The sequence below is a fragment of the Stegostoma tigrinum genome, chromosome 36 (assembly GCF_030684315.1).
Source record: "Stegostoma tigrinum isolate sSteTig4 chromosome 36, sSteTig4.hap1, whole genome shotgun sequence".
Classification (NCBI taxonomy): Eukaryota; Metazoa; Chordata; class Chondrichthyes; order Orectolobiformes; family Stegostomatidae; genus Stegostoma; species Stegostoma tigrinum.
The window spans coordinates 22,364,375-22,382,748 of record NC_081389.1 but is presented as its reverse complement, the minus strand read 5'-3'; the positions used below and the strand labels follow the sequence as shown (position 1 = coordinate 22,382,748).

Genomic DNA, 18,374 nt, shown 5'->3' with positions numbered 1-18,374 from the left:
CTCTCAATCAGTGGGTACTTAATGTCATAACATACAAGGCTATGGGCCAGGTGCTGGAATGTGGGACTAATGTAAATGGAGAGTAGTTTTTTTGTTGGTTAAGATTCAATGGGCTGAAGGGCCTCTTCTGTACTGTATGATTGTATTTGTTGAGCCCAGTCATCATATCAGTTGAGTATAACCAACATTGCTACCGAACGGTGTTCTCAATTTTTTTTCTTTTCCTGTCTAACTGGGAAACAGGAGGAGCCCCACTAGATGTTAGCATGGTCAGGAATGCTGCAAACAGACTGGTCTGTGCATGGAGGCTCAGAGATGCATGGGAAAAGGAGTCTGTCAAAGCCCACAAGTGGGCTACAAGAGTTAAGCTGCCACTGTCTTTGAAACAGATTGCAGTATCTGCTTTGTGAGCCCCCGGAAGATTAGACTAACCAAAAATTCTGAAAGCATAGTGCGACTTGATCTCGGGCGTTGCTGAATCACTAAAAGCACTGAGCATGTCTAAGAAATCCTCAAAAGACATACTGCCATCCTTTTCAATCGCAGTTGAGAACACCAGACAGATTCTCTCTCTGAAGGGGTTAGCCTATAATTGAAACAGAAAAGTTTGTTAAAATGGCTGTGGTGGTTTTGTTACAGATCTTTGCAATTCTGATCATTCACACGTGAGTTTTAACAGTGAATGATAGTGACATCACAATGGTGAACAGTTCTGTCCTAAACATCAGGGGAGCAGCCAGCAACGAACTGACGCAGTGGGTGTTTACAGACTATTCTAACATAAGGGTTGTCATGGCCAAAAGCAACCCTATTCTCACCCAGGTTCTAAAGCAACATAATCCAGGGGTTGACGAACAGCATCCTGATATTTCCTCCTCAAGCTCAGAAGACTTTTAACACTGACCCATTTGCTTTCACAAATCCACTTCTACATTAGCACCGTACAAATCATTGCAATGATGTTAACACTTTGCTGAATTGTTTTCTCTGTTGAGAATAACTGGGGCATAGAGAGATTTCTCCCCACTGCTAATTGAACAATACTAGAATCCTAAAGACTACTTCGAGATCTTTTTGTACCTTCAGCTCTGGCATCTCACAGATCCTGTCCTTTGAAACTCGTGTGTTTTGGAAGTCAACCAGATCTTTTGAAAGCAGCTCCGCGAATATTCGATAAGCACTTTGTGGATAAAAGAGTTAATGAGTCTTAATAGTTTAAACCTCTTTAGAATGGTTCAAAACAAGCTGTGCAAATTCTTTAAACCGGAACTGCAGATTACAATACAATTCAGTAGCAGGATGCAGGTTAATGTTTAAGAACCAGTACTTCTGTACACTGGAATATGCACTGATTCAATGAAAGATGAGGATGACCAGGAAATAATTCACAATCATCATGAAGCAGACACCATCATTACAAACTATTAAAATTATAACCCATTGCACTTCAAATGTTGTGCTAGTTCTTTTCTGGGTACAGTTTTACAGTACTAGATTTCATCCAATACTTCACCTAAGCTATTGTTGAGAGCATCTAGACATGGAGCATTGACCGTTAGTTTGTGTTTTATTTCAATACAGTGCCCTTTCAGGGAATGTTTCATTATTATGTTTGACTTAGTTTAATAAGAGTAGAGGGAACTTTACTCTGTATCTAACCCTGTGCTGTTCCTGTCCGAGGACTGCTTGAAGGAGACGCTGTTACCTCCAGTTTAAAAGAGTCAAAGGAGACTTAATTTCAGTTTAAAAAAAAAGAATAGAGGGACCTTTACTCTATATTTAACCCCATGGAGTCTCTGCCCTGCAAGTGTTTGATGGGGATAGTGTTGGGGAGCTTTACTTATAGTTTGCTTTCAGATTAAAAGAATAGACCTTGGCAAGTAGAGTTAAAGACAGTCTCAAAGCATTCTATACCTATGTTAGAAATAACAGGATAACTGGGGAGAAAGAAGGACCTCTCAAGGATAAAGGAGGGAACTTGTGTTTGGAGACAGAGGATATGGGCAAAATCCTAAATGAGTACTTTGCAACATTTATCCAGGAGAAGGATATAAAGGATAGTGAGATTTGTGTGGAGCATGCTAATATGCTAGGGCATTTTGAGATCAAGAAAGAAGTGATGTTGGGTCTCCTGAAGAACATTGAGGTGGCTAAGATCCCAGGGCCCAATGATATCTACCCCACGTTATTGAGACAGGTAAGAGGGGAGATTGCTGGGGCCTTAACAAAGATCTTTGTGTCTTCGTTAGCCACTGGAGAGGCCCCAGAGGATTGGCGAGTAGCTGATGTTGCTCTGTTCAAGATGGGAAATAATAATCCAGGAAACTATAGACTGGTGAGTCTCTCATCAGTAGTTGGGAAGATATTGAAGAGAATTCTTAGGGACAGAATTTACATGCATTTGGAAAAGCATGCCTAATTAGGGACAGACAGCATGGCTTTGTGCGAGGCAAGTCATGTCTTACTAACTTGATTGAATTTTTTGAGGAGGTGACAAAGGTGATTAACGAGAGTACAGCAGTGGATGTTGCCTGCGTGGATTTTAGTAAGGCTTTCGACAAGGTCTGTCAGGGTAGGCTCTTTCAGAAGATTAAAATGCATGGGATCCACAGTGTCCCACGGTGGTTCAAGATTGGTTTGCCCATATTAGGCAGAAGGTAGTGGTAGAAGGGTGGGTTAGTAAATTTGCAGACAATACAAAGATAGGTGGTGTTATGTATAATGTATGAGGTTGTCAAAGGGATATTGATCAGTTGCAGATAAGGGCAGAGAAATGGTAGATGGAGTTTAATCCAGGTAAGTGTGAGGTGCTGCACCTTGGGAGATCAAATGCTTTGGTTAGGCCATACTTCGTACTGCACTCTGGTCGCCACATTACAGGAAGGATTTGGAGAGGGTACAGAAGAGGTTACCAAGATGCTGTCTAAATTAGAGGGTATAAGCTATAAGGGGAGGCTAGAAAAAGTTAGATTGTTTTCTCTGGAGCGATGGGGGCTGAGGGGAGACTTGAGAGGACCCTAGAAAATTATGAGATGTGTAGATAGGGTTGATGGTCAGAAGATTTTTCCCAGAGTTGGAATGTCTAATACTAGGGGTCATGCATTAAAGGTGAGAGGGGGAAGTTAGAAGGAGATGTGAGGGGCAAGTTTTTTGTTTACACAGAGCGGTAGGAGTCTGCATCGTGCTGCCAAGAGTGGTGGAGGCAGATACACTTAGGGGCATTTAAAGGACTTCTGGATAAGCGCACGAATAAACAAGGAACGGTGGGATATGGACCAAGGGCAAGCAGAAAGGATTTGTTTAATATGATGTTATGTTTGGCACAACATCGTGGGTGAAAGGGCCTGTTCCTGTACAATTCCATGTTCTACTGTTCTAGAACAGTCATTGCTACAGTGGGAAGTGTACTTGCACAATAAGCTAGAAACCACAGCACTCCAGTAGTTGCTGAAATATCACATCTAACCATGGTGAATTGATGGAACATTTCCCATACTCTCCAGAGACAATTAAACAAAGTATAAAATCCCCTACTTACTGCAGAATGTCTTGCTTTGTTAAAAATGTCAGTTCCTAAAACAAAACAACACAAATCATACTTAAGCATTGCTGACAGCTGTTACAGTGTGGTCAGGCAAGTCAAGCTATTTATGATCCTACCATTGACTACGAATGGATGTCTTGGCCTTTATTTCATTAAAAAAGTGAACCTTCTACATTTCTTAAAATTCACGTCATTATCACAGAAAATGCTAGAAACATTCAGGTCAGGCAGCATTTGTGGAAAGAGACACAGAGGTAACCTCTCACGTTGATGACTTGTTATTGGAATATCCCTAAGAAACTCTCCACACACAGTGCCTGACCTGTTGATTTCCTGTTTGGAGTTCAGATTTCCAGCAGCCCCAAGATTTTACTTTACAATTAGTTATCAGTTTGGTTCAGTTGAGCTCTCACCTCTGGGATCAAGCCACGCTCCAAGGATGACTTTCTTGTATATCAAAGAAACTGCACTGTCAAATAGTGCAGACTGTTAGACTTCATGTTAAAATGCACATTTATTTAGGTGGATGCAAAAAACACCCTATGGAACTATAACAAAAGGCAAGGTAACTTTTTATAACTTTGTCAACACTGCCTACTAATTCAGAGCAGGGCAATTAATTAGTCTCATATTAATTGTGAAATTTTACTTTGTCCTTTAAAAGGATTGGATGCTTTTTTGATAATTCTTTTTGCTCCTTGTAAACCCTGCTCTGACCAGATCAGCAATTTCAAGCTTCAGTTATCTTTTGTTTTCATGACTCTTTCTACCATTATTTATTCTTCCGTACTGGAGGGTTCATTTTGTTTTCTTTCACATTCTTGTTTAGCCAAGCCACATCCTTGAACACAATCAGCATTTAGTTCAGACACACAAATGTTCCTGTTGCTGTAAAGCCTCATTCTCTTGGCTCAGCCAGTAACACTAGAAAGCAACATGTTCAGTTCATAAAGTCAAAAAAAAGGTGGTGAAATTCAGCAGGCACTATCTGTGGCAGGAGAAACACTGCTTAACATTTTGAGTTCAATGACTTTCTTCAGACTTTGTTTTTATTTCTGACCTCCAGCATCTGCAGTAGTTTGCTTTTATATTCTATTCATAAAGGGGTTTGAGACAATGCTGCAATTAAAGCAATAATAGCGATTCAGACCAACTCAGCAATTATTGAAAAGGTTATGATAAAATACTTTGGCTTAAATTTATTCTAAATAATTATAATTATACTAATAATTCATCTATGCTGGGCTGCAATGTGAGGACAAATCCTCCCAAGAAGAGTTTTTTTTTTGTTTTGAATTTTATTTTCTCACCTGATATTCAGAAAGTTGCTCCTTTGAGAGGTGACTGGCAGACCCTCCCATGTTCCAAATTTGACCCAGTTAACTTTGATTCCGGGATCCTTTGGAAACACACACTCTGTGGTGCCAGCAGTCCCTCTGAATGCTTGTATCACTTAATTAAGTTGGACCTGAAAGGAAAAAACAGGTTAAAAATTCACATGAAGATCTTTAGAACTAGATGTTGAGGAATGGATGAGTAACTTTATCAGGTGAAAGGAAGTGCGCAATAAATAGGTAGAAGTGAAACCAGGGTTGCTGATTCCAGTTGTATGTGATTACTGACTTCCAAGTAAACGCAAAGAACATTTTTGAAAGAAATTGAACACATGAAAACTAGTAAATAATATAAAAATAATCAATGGAATGCAATTATTAAATTAAAATCAATAACCTTGTTTCACAAAAATCCTCTCAATGCTTCGCACACAGTTATATAATGTAGTTACTATCTCTAAATGAATGAATAAGCACAGAGAAATGAAACAGTTAACATCATTCTGGCAGATTTGATTAAGCATGATGTTGTCTGGCTTCCTAGAGGACACCTTTGCCTGCCCATTCTTAATCTCTCCCTTGGCTCACAAGTTGTGTTCAAACATGTGGTATTGCTAAACAAGAGCAATGCTTCCCTTGTCTAGTGGTTTAGATTCAGCACTTCCACCACCATGGTCTGGGTTCCATTCCTGGTTAGGGAATGAGGGCTTGTTGTTCTAAACAGCCCTGGTGGTGTAGTGGTAGCATCCATACCTTTGAGACAGAAAGCCTTGTTTCAAGGCCACCTCTAGATCTATGTAATAATATCTCTCAATGTGTTAATTAGAAAATTTCTAAAAAGCCAACGTTAGCTCCTTAAGTTTCGGAGGGCTTAAAGTGATGGCAGAAAGTCATGAAAAGAAGAAATATTTGCAGTCAGTAGTCATAACAGGGAATGTGTAGGTTGTCCTGACTTCCTGGATCCCCTACATTAATGTAAGTTGTATAACTAACAAAGAACAAAAACCAGTGGTGATCAAGGGAAATTTGAAAATGTAGAGAAATTATGATCAAATGAGGGCACAACAGATTTCATATTTAGTAAACAACGACTGATTGATTGATTATTGTCACATACTGAAAAACTGTGAAAAGTGGTGTTTTGTGTGCTAACATACAGATTGTACCACACAAAGTACATCAGGATAGCAGAACAGAGCGCAGAACACAGCAGAGAAAGGTGCACAGGGAGAGAGATCAGAATTAACATTTGAGAGGCCTGTTCAGAAGTCCAATAACAGCAGGGAAGGTATTCTTAAAACTGTTTGCACATGAAAACAAACTTTTATAACTTGGTGAACAGAAGAGATGGAATAAATATTGGGGGGGGGGGGGGGGGGGGGGGTGGTGACAAAGGGCTTTAATTATGTTGGTTGCTTTCCTGAGGCAATGGGAAGTATAGATGGAGTCAATGGACGAAAGGCTGGTTTGCTGGACGGACTGGACTGTGTTCACGACTTCGTACTTTCTTGTGGTCTTGGGAAAAACAGTTGCTATACCACGCTGTGATGCACCCAGACAGGATGCTTTCTGTGATACATCTACAAAAATCGCTAAGAGTCTTTGTGGATATGCTGAATTTCCTTAGCCTCCTGAGGAAGTAGAGACGTTGCCGTGCTTTTCTGACCATTGTGTTAATGTGGGTGGACCAGGATGGATTGTTGGTGATCACCCCCCCCAGGAACTTGAAGGTCTTTTGACCATCTCCACTTCAGCACCGTCCCAGACAGTGGCTGTCCTTCACTCCAATTCCTGAAGTCAATGACCAGCCCCTCCCTTTTGCTGATGTTGGAGAGATTGCTGCCAGGACACTATGCCACTAAGCACTCTACCCCGTCTCGTCGTTGTTTGAGATCTGACCAGCAATGGTGGTGTTGTCAGCAAACTTGTAAACAGAGTTGGGGCAGAATTTGGTCATACTGTTAAGGAGTACAGTAAGGGGCTGAGTACACAACCTTGCGGATTATGGTGGAGGAGGTGCTGTCGTCTATGTCACCTATCCTTACTGATTTCAATCTATGGGTCAGGATCCAGTTACACAGGTCTCAAAGTTTAGAGATGAGTTTGTTTGGAATTATGGTGATGAGGACAGAATTCAATAAGTAGGAGCCTGACGTAGGTATCCTTGTTGTCCAGATGTTCCAGCGATTAGTGTAGGGCCAGGAAAATGGTATCTGCTGTGGACCTGTCAAGCCAGCAGACACACTGCAAAGGATCAAGGCACTTTGGTACACTGGAGTTGATGTGAGCCATGACTAACCTCTCAGAGCACTTCATAATTATGGATGTCAGAGCCTCCAGGAAGTAATCTTTGAAGCACGTTGCATGCTTTTTCTTTGGTACTGGGATGATGGTGGTCTTCTTGACGCAGCTAGGGATTTCAGATCATAGTAGGGTGAGACTAAAGATGTCTGTGATACTCCCACCAGCTGGTCCACACAGGATCTGACTGCATGGCTGGGGATTCCATCAGGGCTAGTTGCTTTCCATGGGATCACTTTCAAGCAGGCTGATCTAACGTCTGCAGCAGTGACTATGGGGACAGGTAACACCATTTCACTGTCCTTCTGTCCAAAGTGAGTGGAGAATGCATTTTGCTCGTGGGTAAGGATGTACTGTTGCCTGCAATTCTGTTTGACTTTGTAGCCCATTATGTTAAGTCATGCCATTTGCACAGAGAAATTTAGGATAATTTCCTCTTTAGAACCTCTTGATATTTCATCCTAAAACATTAACAGGAAATGGCATTGAGGGGAAACAAGACTGATGAGCCAAAGCTCCCAACTCCTAACCATTATGCTTTATACATACCTTCATGCATTATAAATTAGATCACAATGATTTAGTTTCTTGTTTCAAAGACTACAACATAATAGAGTGTTTTCAATGCTCATTCTTCTGATAATGAAACATAATGCTTGCACTGTGCTGAGTTAAGTGGTTTTAGCCGGAGTTCTGACGATATCATTACATTCAGTGGCCCAAACAATACTGAGGGTGGGGAAAGCAGCTGAGCTCCTGTCTTCTTTTGAATCATTACTAACTTCATAAAGTTTCATCTCAGGCAGTACAAGTGTGTAGGAGCTGAGCTCCTCTTGGCAAAAATCTTACTGAGATTGGCTCCAACAGCTTTTGAGTGGCCTGCTGTCATATGGGAATCTCGCAGTGATCAATTTAATCACCGAGCAATAGAATGCTTGGTGACAAGGTGCAAAGATAACAATTTTTCCCCTAACATCAGCAAAACTAAAGAGTAAGTCAGTCACTTCAGGAAGCAAGGAGGAGGATACGCCCCTGTCAACATAAATGGGGCCGAGGTGGAGACGGTTGAGAGTGCCAAGTTCCGAGGAGTGATGATCACCACGTTGATGCAATGGTCAAGAAGGTATAACAATGCCTCTGCTACCTCAGGCAGCTCAGAAAATTTGGCATGTCCATAAGAACCCTCACTAACTTGTACACATGCACCATTGAAAACATTCTATCCAGGTGCACAATGGCCTGGTATGGCAACTGCTCCTGTCCAGGACAGTAAGAAACTCCAGAAAGTTGTGAATGCAGTCCAAACCATGACACAAGTCAAATTTCCATCCATTGGCTTCATCTCCACTTCTCGTTGCTGCAGAAAGGCAGGTAACATCGTCAACGAGCATCCCCCCCCCCACTCCAGTTATATCTCTTCCATCACGCAGAAGCTTAAACACTCATCCCAAGAGGTTCAAAAACAGCTTCTTCCCTACTGTTATTAGACTTCCGAATGGACCTCTCAAATTTCAAATCTTGCTTTTTGTGCATCTTCACTAAAGCCATAACTTTTTATTCCTCACTCTGTTCAAGCATCCTTTGATCTTTGTATGTCATGGTCTGCCTGTACTGCATGCAAATAAAAACTTTTCACTGTGCCTAGGTATATGCGACAGTAATATATCAAAAAAAATCTAGTCATCCTCCCCATGTCCTGCCTGTTTATTGTAGACAGACTTCGTTGTGTGTTTGCTTTCTAATTTGCTAAACTCAATTCCTAGCTATAGGAATTCCATTCTCTAAATATATAAGGAACGGATTTCCAGTAAACAGTTATCACAAGATGTGACTCTGAAAAAGTGCCTGGTTCAAATAAAAGTTCCAGTGCCTTTAAAAAAAACAATGAAGGTATTCACAATCCTCCAAACTCAAGTCCACAAAATGATTAAATATGAAGTACATGAATGAAGCCGCCTTAAGTGTAATCCAGTAATGGACTCTCTCCCCTCACCACATTATACATTAAGCTTCAGTCCTTACTGTCATCAAGAATTGTTGTATTAGTAACAAGATCAATAAGCTACTCCAACTCATCCGCCATAGAACCCTCCATAGCATCATTCACCCGGCTCATGAATCCCCCTGCACCCCCCATCAGTCGATCATCTTTGATGTGAGGAACTTTCTCTGGATAGTTTGAACCTCAAGTTGTTCTGGAGATGTAGTATATGATTTGAGGACACTTTCTTTGTCCTGTCTCCGCGTTCAGGGTCTGGGTAAGACTGCTCAACCATGAATAATTTGGAGAAGTTTCACCAATATTAATTAGTCACGCCAAAGAAACACAGTTCATAGCCTTACAGCAGTAGCAGGCTTGTCCTAACTGCTCACTGCAGGCAATCTTAAAACGCTTGAGCTCATGCAAGTTTCTGAGTTAAGGGACATGTTCTCAGCTACAAAGAAGATTTGAAGTTTGAACTCTGAACTCTTTTTTTATATTTAGAGGGAGCGTGAAAGCCGATAGGAATTTTACATTTAACAAATTAATGGCAACACAGTTCATGGCTCACCGACGGCAGGTTGGATAATTGGAAAATTGATTAAAATATTTCCAGAGATTAAAAAGTTGGGCATTAACTTCCTGGATGTTAGCACAGAACTTCGATTAAAGCAATAAACATCAGCTAAACGACACAACCCAAAAGGGACATTATGTTTAAAACTACGATTTGTACACAGCACAGCACCTTATAAAAGAAAGCAATAAATTTTCCCAGAGGGAATATAAGCGCCCAGGTGTTACAAAGCCTTGGTTAAAAAAAAATTATGCCGGCTAAGAATAAAAAAAAACAAACAGGAAAGCTCACCTTGAGAGAAAGATGCTGAAAAGCGAAATGATCTTAAGTTAAGTTAAAATTGGGGAAATAAGTTCAGCCGAGGCCAGGGCGGAAGACGACCTTAACAATCCCAAACATCCAAGTAAACTGAATCATACTAGTCTCGGTTCTCAAACAGCCGTACGGGAAACATTCTCTCATAAGACAGGCGTGGTTTGTAATCGAACAGAAAGGGCAGGGAAAGTGAGGATTCCAACAAGCCTCCCCTCTGTAGCCCAGAAGGAGACTTACACAGCAGTTTGCTCCTCCCTGAGGGTGGGGTTAAGAACAGGAACAGGCAAATGGCTTGGGAAATCTCGTTTCTCCCGGTATGTGTGGGCTCCTGGATATAGTCTCATTGAAAGAAAGGGTTTATAATTAATGCAGACCTTTCCACAAGCCAAACTTCCTATCGCAAGCTGGGACTCTCCCCCCCACCCCCCGGAGCACAGGAGGTCTATAATATCATGAGTGGTGTAGATAAGGTCGATAACCAACAGCTTTTCCCCTATGGTAGGGGAAAACTAGAGGGCGTAGGTTTAAGGTAAGGGGGAGAGGTACAAAAGGGTTCAGAGGGGCAATTTTTTTTCACACAGAGGGGTGGTGATTGTCTGGAATGGGCAGCCGGAGGTGAATACAGTTATGTCATTTAAGAAACCTTTAGACACGTACATGGATGGGATGGGTATGGAGGGATATGGACGAAAGGAAGGGAAATAGGACTGGATTAATTATGAAAACTGGGCAGTATGGACAAGTTGGGCCGAAGGGCCAATTTCCATGCTATAGACCTGTACGACTCCATGACTCCAACAAGGTAGATAGGGATTATGAAGACGGATGGATTTGGCTGCAATTTCCTCTGATACTAAACACTACATAACTCTAAGGAAGGGTCACTGCACCCGAAACGTTAACTCTTTTTTTCCCCTTCACAGATGCTGCAGGACCTGCTGAGCTTTTCTAACAACTTAGTTTTGTTCCTGACTTAGAGCAGTTCTCTCGGTTTTTACTAAATAACTCTTGACTGTTTTATTTCCAGTAAGTTTTCCATTAATCTAGTAATCATGTTGAAATTACACACCTAAATCAATAATACAAATATCTCAGTATATTGGTAGAGGGTGTACATGAATAGATTCATAGTCATACAGCGTGGAAACACACCTTTTGGTCCAACTAGTCCATGCCAACCATAATCCCAAAGTAATCCCACCTGCTCGCACTTGGCCCAAATCCTTCTAAACATTTTGTATTTACATACTTATCAAAATGTCTTTTAAATATTTTTAACTGTACCCACATCCACTATTTCCTCTGGTAGTTCATTTCACAGATGAACCACAGGTGAAATTATAAAATAAAAGTGCCCATTTTTTAAAATCTTTCTCCTCTCACCTTAAAAATATGTTGCCTCGACTCAAAATCCCCCACCGTAGGGAAAAGACACCTGTCATTATATATACACCCCTCATGACTTTACAAACTCAATTACGTCAAGAGTCAACATGTTGGCAGGGGCTAAAGAAATATGGGGTGGCTATCAATATCTAAAAGGTAAGTTCACCAAATATTAGATTCACTCAAGGGTATGTGTTCCGCTGATAACCAAACACAACGTACTCCCAAATGTTAAACCACAGAAGAGGAAATCTTTTGAAATTAAAACATATAATGGTAATGTCATTGAATTAATAAGCACTTTGGGGATGTGTATTCAAATTCCAGAATTGAAAACTAGTCTCCAATACAGTGACCAAGAATGACCATTAATTATGGTAAAGAAAATTCATCTCATTCACTAATATCCTTCAGGGAAGGAAATCTACCATCCCTACCCAGTCTGGCCTACATGTGACTCTAGATCTCCAGTAAACATGGTTGACTCTTGGGTAACAAGGTGTAGAGCTGGATGAACACAGCAGGCCAAGCTGCATCAAAGGAGCAGGAAAGCTGACGTTTCGGGCCGGGACCCTTCTTCAGAAATGGGGGAGAGGAAGGGGGTTCTGAAATAAATAGGGAGGGGGGGAGGCAGATAGAAGGTGGATAAAGGAGAAGATAGGTGGAGAGGAGACAGACAAGTCAAAGAGGTGGGAATGGAACCAGTAAAGGTGAGTGTAGGTAGGGAGGGGATCAGTCAGTCCAGGGAGGACAGACAGGTCAAGGAGGCGGGATGAGGTTAGTGGGTAGGATTTGAGAGTGGCGCTTGAGGTAAGAGGACAGGTTAGGGAGGCAGGGACAAGCTGGGCTGGTTTTGGGATGTGGTCGAGGGCGGGGAGATTTTGAAGCTTGTGAAGTCCACACTGGTACCCTTGGGCTGCAGGGTTCCCAAGCAAAATATGAGATGCTGTTCCTGCAGCTTTTGGGTGGCATCGTTGTGGCACGGCAGGAGGCCCTGGTCGTCCAAGGAGTGGGAGGGGGAGTTGGAATGGTGGAGTTGTTTGTTGCCAACGAAGTGTAGGTGTTCCACAAAGCGATCCCCAAGCCTCTGCTTGGAATTGACTCTTAACTGTTTTTTTCTGAAAAGGACTATCAAGTCATTCAGTTCAAGAGAATATTGGCTTTGTGAGAGACGCCCACATTCCAAAAAACTTCTTAAAACAGAACTTTTAAAAATTCTGTTCAGAAGGGTTCACCTTCAAGAAAGACAATTGCTACCTTTGAATTTAAAGAAATGTAATAATGGACTCATGCAGAAACCAGTAAAAATCTCCACCTTGACCATATGCATTACTTTTAACTCAATTCCTGGCATGAACCTTTTGCCATCGTTTAAACAATTTTATCAATCCTGATTTGTCTCTCAGACCGCAATTCTCACCCCTTTTCGTAGCATCTTAAATTGTTCCTCATTGCTGGGCCCGCTGCAAACACGGTTTACAGAGACAGTTATTTCCATATCAGCTTTCTGTTTGTTCCAGATCTCACTGCAGCAGCAAGGAATGTATTAATCGCTCTTTCCTTTCCTACTCCTGCAGCTGTGTTGTGCCTTTAATGACTGTTCGCTACTTTCACCCGTTACATGTTATAGGACTGATCCAGCCATTACCATTCATCTTGTTTTGGTTTTCAATCTGCCCTGCTTACATTCCAACTGGAAAACCTCAAATAAACTAACTATAATTGATCATGTCCTGCTTCGATTGGTTTGACTCCTATACTCAGAGGCCTTCCCGTCACTTCCATTAATGTCATTTATATGGGCACAAACCTCTAGACTGACCATTCTTTGCAGTACTGAGGGGTTGCATCTTTGGATAGGTTAATCTCGTCCACTTTCTCAGGCAGATATATAAGATTCCACAGTATTAGTTTGAAGATGGAGATGAGAGTTCTCCCTAGTGTCCTAGGCAAAATTTATTCCCCTAATCTTAGAATCCCTACAATGTGGAAGCAGCTATTCGACCCATCAAGTCCACACAAACCCTCTGAACAGTATCCCACCTAGACCCACCCCTCTACTCTACCCTTGTAACCCTGTATTTTCCATGGCAAACCCATCTAGCCTTCAGGTGCTTGGTCAATTTAGCATGGCCAATCCAACTAACCTGCACATCTTTGGACTGTGGGTGGAAACTGAAGCACCCGGAGAAAACCCACGCAGGCACGGGGTGAACGTCTGTGTGAAGTTTGCATAATTGCACGAGGGTGGAATTGAACCTGGGTCCCTGGCACTGTGAGGCAGCAGTGCTAACCACTGAGCCACAGTGCCACCCAATCAACATCACACAAATAAATGATCTGATAATGACCAGATTGCTGTTTGTGGGAGCTTGCTGTGTCCACTTTGGCTGCTCTGTTTCCTACACTATGACTCTTTGAAAAGCACTTCCTGTCATCATGAAAGGCACTACAGAAACCCAATCCGTCTTTGCTTGTCTTGACCGATTATGGCCCACGCACTTGATTCCAAATACATTACAAGGATTTGCTGGACTGCCAAGCCTCTGTATAACTGAGCTGTGAGCTCCTGGCACCAAACTCTCACCAGAATTAAACTGAGTTTATTCATTTTGAACTACCATTAAAATTATAGAATGAAAGCTCTCACCAGTCCTTGGTTGTAAATTCAGTCTAAAATTCCCATCAGTACTGACTTATGAATCTGGTAACCTTCCTCCTTTAAAAGCTCACACTTTTTCCATTTCACTAATGATGAAATGCAAGCAGCTATTTATTAATGCTGCATACATGAAGATGATGCAGACTTTCTCTGCACTGTGGAAGCCTTGTAAAAGAATAAACAAACAAATGTTGACCTGCTCTCAGTTCTGCTTAGTGTCTCTCTATGCAAATTATAGCTGCTTATTGAACACTGGGGATGAAATCTCAGCAGTCATCCACTTAACTCTTGCAAAATTCTCTTGATCACTAACAAGATCTACGACGCTTGGGAACAAAGTCAATAAAATAATTTTACTAAACTATCACTAACCACATTCAAATCCGAAGTCTCTATCAGTGTTTCATCATGCATCGGGCTTCCTGGGTGACTAGTTCAGCAAAACCAGAATGGAGATCATAGTATCTATGACAATGATTTCATTTTCAACTCCTATATTTCCTTTGCACTAATGCCATTGGCAAGAAGTTATAATATTAATACTGAGTCTGAGTTATAAATCCTATTCCCTGAAAGACTCAGGTTAAGAAAAAAGAACATAAGAAAAATGTACAAGTTAGGAGTTGACCACTCAGCCCCTTTAACCATTCAATAAGATCATGGCTTATCTGATTATCCACGTATCTACTTAGCCCCTGATTCATTCTGTGATTTCTTGCGAATCTATCCATCTCTGTCTTACAAGTATCAAAAAGATTCTGATTCGGCAACTTCTGTGGAAGGGTATTCATTAGAGTCATGGCCCTCAGAGGAAGAAAGAGTGCCTCATCTCCAACTCCGATATGTATTTTTAAACAGTAATTTAAAGTTCTGGATTCTCCCATTAGAGGCACCCATTCTATATGCACACTGTTAAGACCCCTATATAAAGGGATCTTATATGTTTCAATCAAGGTGCCTCTTACTCTTCTAATCTCCAATGGATACACGCCCAGCATGACCAAACTTCCCTTGTAAGACACCTGCCCATTCCAGATATTAGTCTAGATCGGTAGGAAGGTATATTGTGAAAACATAAGGAAGTTGCAGGTGGATATAGATAGGTTGAGTGAATGTGTAAAAACCTTGACAGGTCGGGAAAGAAGTTGCTCACTATTTTACTCTTCTGCCAAAAGCAGAACACTATTTAAGCAGAGAATGCTGAACTGAGAGATGCAGAGAGATTTAGGTGTTTTGGTGCATGAGTCACAAAAGGGTAGTGGCAGATACAACATGTAATCAAGAAGGCAATTAGCTTTGTGTTCCCTAATATAAGTGGAACTGAATGTAAAAATAAGGACATTACGCTTTAGTTATATAGGACATTGGTGAGAATATTGGTTCTTGAATATTGGTTGCACTTTTGTCTCCTTATTTAAGGATGTAAATGTGTTAGAGGAGATTTACAAGATTGATAACTGAAATGAGTGGGTTTTCTCATGAGGAAGGGTTGGACAGGCTGGGCTTGTTCCCGTTGGAGTTTAGTAGAGTGAGGAGTGACTTGGTCAAATGACTGAATGGTCTTGACAAGGTGGGCATGGAAAGAATTTTCTTGTGTGCATCAGTCCAGAACTTGAGAACCCCGTTTTAAAATTAGGGGTCGCCATTTCAGGACAGAAGCGAGAATTACCTTCTCAGCATCTCCGCTGTGTAGACCTTTGACGATAACATCCCTCAGTAATTCTGACAAGGCCCAATCTTTCAAAGGCAAACTGTTTCTTCCCAAGGATTAGCCTTGTGAATGCTCTCTGGACGACATCTAGCATTAAGTATTAGAATGTGTCTCATCAGACAAAATTTTCTCTGTTCACAGATTCCCTCATTGGTATTGGGGAGAGGGAAGACAGAGAGGAAGAGACTTGGAGAGAGGGAGTAATTGGAGAAGAAAGAGAGAAAGGGAAGGATTTGGGTGGAATCAGAGAGAGAGAGAGAGAGAGAGAGAGAGAGAGAGAAAGGATTTGGGTGGGGGGGGTAGAAGAATGGTTTAGGGAGAAATTGAGAAACAGAGAAAGTCTGCTCTCTTTCAAAGAAAATACACAATCTTTCTTGACAAAGTACACATAAGAAATTATTGTGCAAGATTAAAGTGCATGGGATTGGGAGAAGAGAAATTGAGGTGGACAGAAAACTGGTTGGCAGAGAAGAAACAAAGATTCGGAATTGATGGGTCCTTTTCAATTTGGTTGGCAGTAACTATTGGAGTGCCACAAGGATCAATGCTGAGACCCCAGCTATTCACAATAAATATTAATGATTTGGATGAGGAAACAAAATGTAACATTTCAATATTTTCGGATGATACCAGGTTGGGTGGGAGGATGAAATGGAAAAGGATGCCGAGATCCTTCAGCATGATCTGGGCAGCTTGGGTGAATCGGCAAATCAATGGCAGATGCAGGATAATTTGGATAAATATGTGGTTATGCACTTTGGAAGCAAAAACAAGAAGGCAGCTTACTACCCGACTGGTTGTAAACTGGGAGAGGGGAGTGTGCAGCGGGACCTGGGTGAAACCAACACCATTTCAAGCCCACTGACTCCCACAGCTACCTAGAATACACCTCCTCCCACCCACCTTCCTGCAAAAATTCCATCCCCTACTCCCAGTTCCTCCGCCTCCACCACATCTGCACCCAGGATGAGGCATTCCACTCCTGTACATCCCAGATGTGGTCATCCTTCAAGGACCGCAACTACCCACCCTGTCCCACAATGGTCGAGAACGCCCTCGACCATGTCTCCCACATTTCCCGCAACTCATCCCTCACACCCGCTCCCCGCAATGACCGCCAAAAGACAATCCCCCTAGTCCTCACATACCACCCCACCAACCTCCGAACACAACGCATCATCCTCCGACACTTCCACCAACTGCAATCCGACCCCACCACCAAAGACATTTTTCCATCCCCACCCTTGTCTGCCTTCTGGAGAGACCAAGTTTTTCTGAAGCGTCTAGACCTGAAACATCAGCCTTCCTGCTCCTCTGATGCTGCTTGGCCTGCTGTGTTCACCCAGCTCTGCACCTTGTTATCTCAGATTCTCCAGCGTCTGCAGTTCCTACTATCGCTGTAGGTAAGCATGCAGGTGCAGCAGGTGATAAGGAAGGCCTTCATTGCGAGAGGTTTTGAGTACTTGTTGTGGTCTCCTTCTCTGAGGAAGGATGCTCTTGCTCTCGAGGGAGTGCAGGGAAGGTTTACCAGCTGAGTCCAGGAATGGCAGGTCTGATGTAGCAGGAGAGAGTGTCAAGGTTAGGGTTGTTTTCGCTGGAGTTCAGACAAACGAGCAGGGGGCTTTCGTAGAGGCTTATAAAATTCTAACAAGTCTAGACAGGGTAGATGCAGAATGTCCCGGATGCCGGGTGTGTCCAAAACCAGGGATCACAGTGCGAGGTTTCAGGGTAGGCCACTTAAGATGGAAATGAGGAGACATTTCTTCACCCAAAGAGTGGAGAGTCTGTGGAATTCATTATCACAGGAAGTAGTTGATGTCAAAACATTATCTGTATTCAAGAGGCGACTAGATATAGCACTTAGGGTGAATGGGATCAAAAGTTGTTGGGAGAAAGCAGGATTAGGCTATTGAGTTGGACCATCAGCCATGATCGTGGTAAATGGCGGAGCAGGCTCGAAGGGCAGAATGGCCTCCCCCTATGTGTCAAATCCCTCCGGGGTGGTTCAGGTAGGAAATGCAGAGTTGGGCAGGGGGGGGCAGGGGGAGCAGGAGAAGCTGGCGCCGAGCAGACGGGGATGCAGCCACCGAGTTTCTCTATGGGTCTCTCAGCGAAATCTTCTCTACCTCACCCCCCCCCAAAAAAAAAGTCTCTCTCCTCCCCCAGCCCCAGACACCCAAAACAAACTTTACAGGAATATCAAAGCACTAAATAAATAGTTACTTTTAAAAACTCTGCTCCGTCACTCGTCCCTGACTTGCCCCGCTCTGTCTTGAGGCAGCTGCTTTGCCCGGAATCCCCGGGGTTAGCTGCTCGGTTCCCTCCAGCGCCGCGCCGCGTCGCTCCGATCGGCTCCGGGGAAGCCGGAGGGAGCCGGGGAGCAGTGGCTCGGGCGGGGCTCGCCAGAGAACGAGAAGCACCCAAACGGAAAACAAAACCTTCGACACTTCGACAGCAGAAAGAGTTCAAAAAGTTTACAGACCTGAGAACAACAAGTTAACGCGGAAGTTGGGGACAAACTGCAGAAAGGGGCTCCGCAGAGCCGCCTGCTGTTGTAGTTACA

General features: G+C 42.6%; 2 protein-coding genes across 5 annotated transcripts in view; one reads left to right on the top strand and one right to left on the bottom strand.

The window, feature by feature from the left end:
* Positions 1-2,244, top strand: part of LOC125446706 (RCC1 domain-containing protein 1-like) — a 24,913-nt gene extending 22,669 nt beyond the window's left edge. Inside the window, exon 8 of the mRNA XM_048520432.2 lies at positions 640-2,244. Coding sequence (XP_048376389.1) covers positions 640-686 — 47 coding nt within the window. The 3' untranslated portion in view covers positions 687-2,244. The remainder of the gene's footprint in view (positions 1-639) is intronic.
* LOC125446707 (calcium and integrin-binding protein 1-like) overlaps positions 1-18,374 on the bottom strand; it is a 22,278-nt gene extending 3,904 nt beyond the window's left edge. For 2 of the 4 annotated variants that reach the window (XM_048520435.1, XM_048520438.1), the window contains exons 1-5: positions 18,035-18,287; positions 4,855-5,012; positions 3,539-3,573; positions 1,081-1,180; positions 433-586 (exon numbers count right to left, since the gene is read on the bottom strand). In XM_048520435.1, coding sequence (XP_048376392.1) covers positions 433-586; positions 1,081-1,180; positions 3,539-3,573; positions 4,855-4,905 — 340 coding nt within the window. In that variant the 5' untranslated portion in view covers positions 4,906-5,012; positions 18,035-18,287. The other 2 variants (XM_048520436.1, XM_048520437.2) reach the window with 2 other exon arrangements.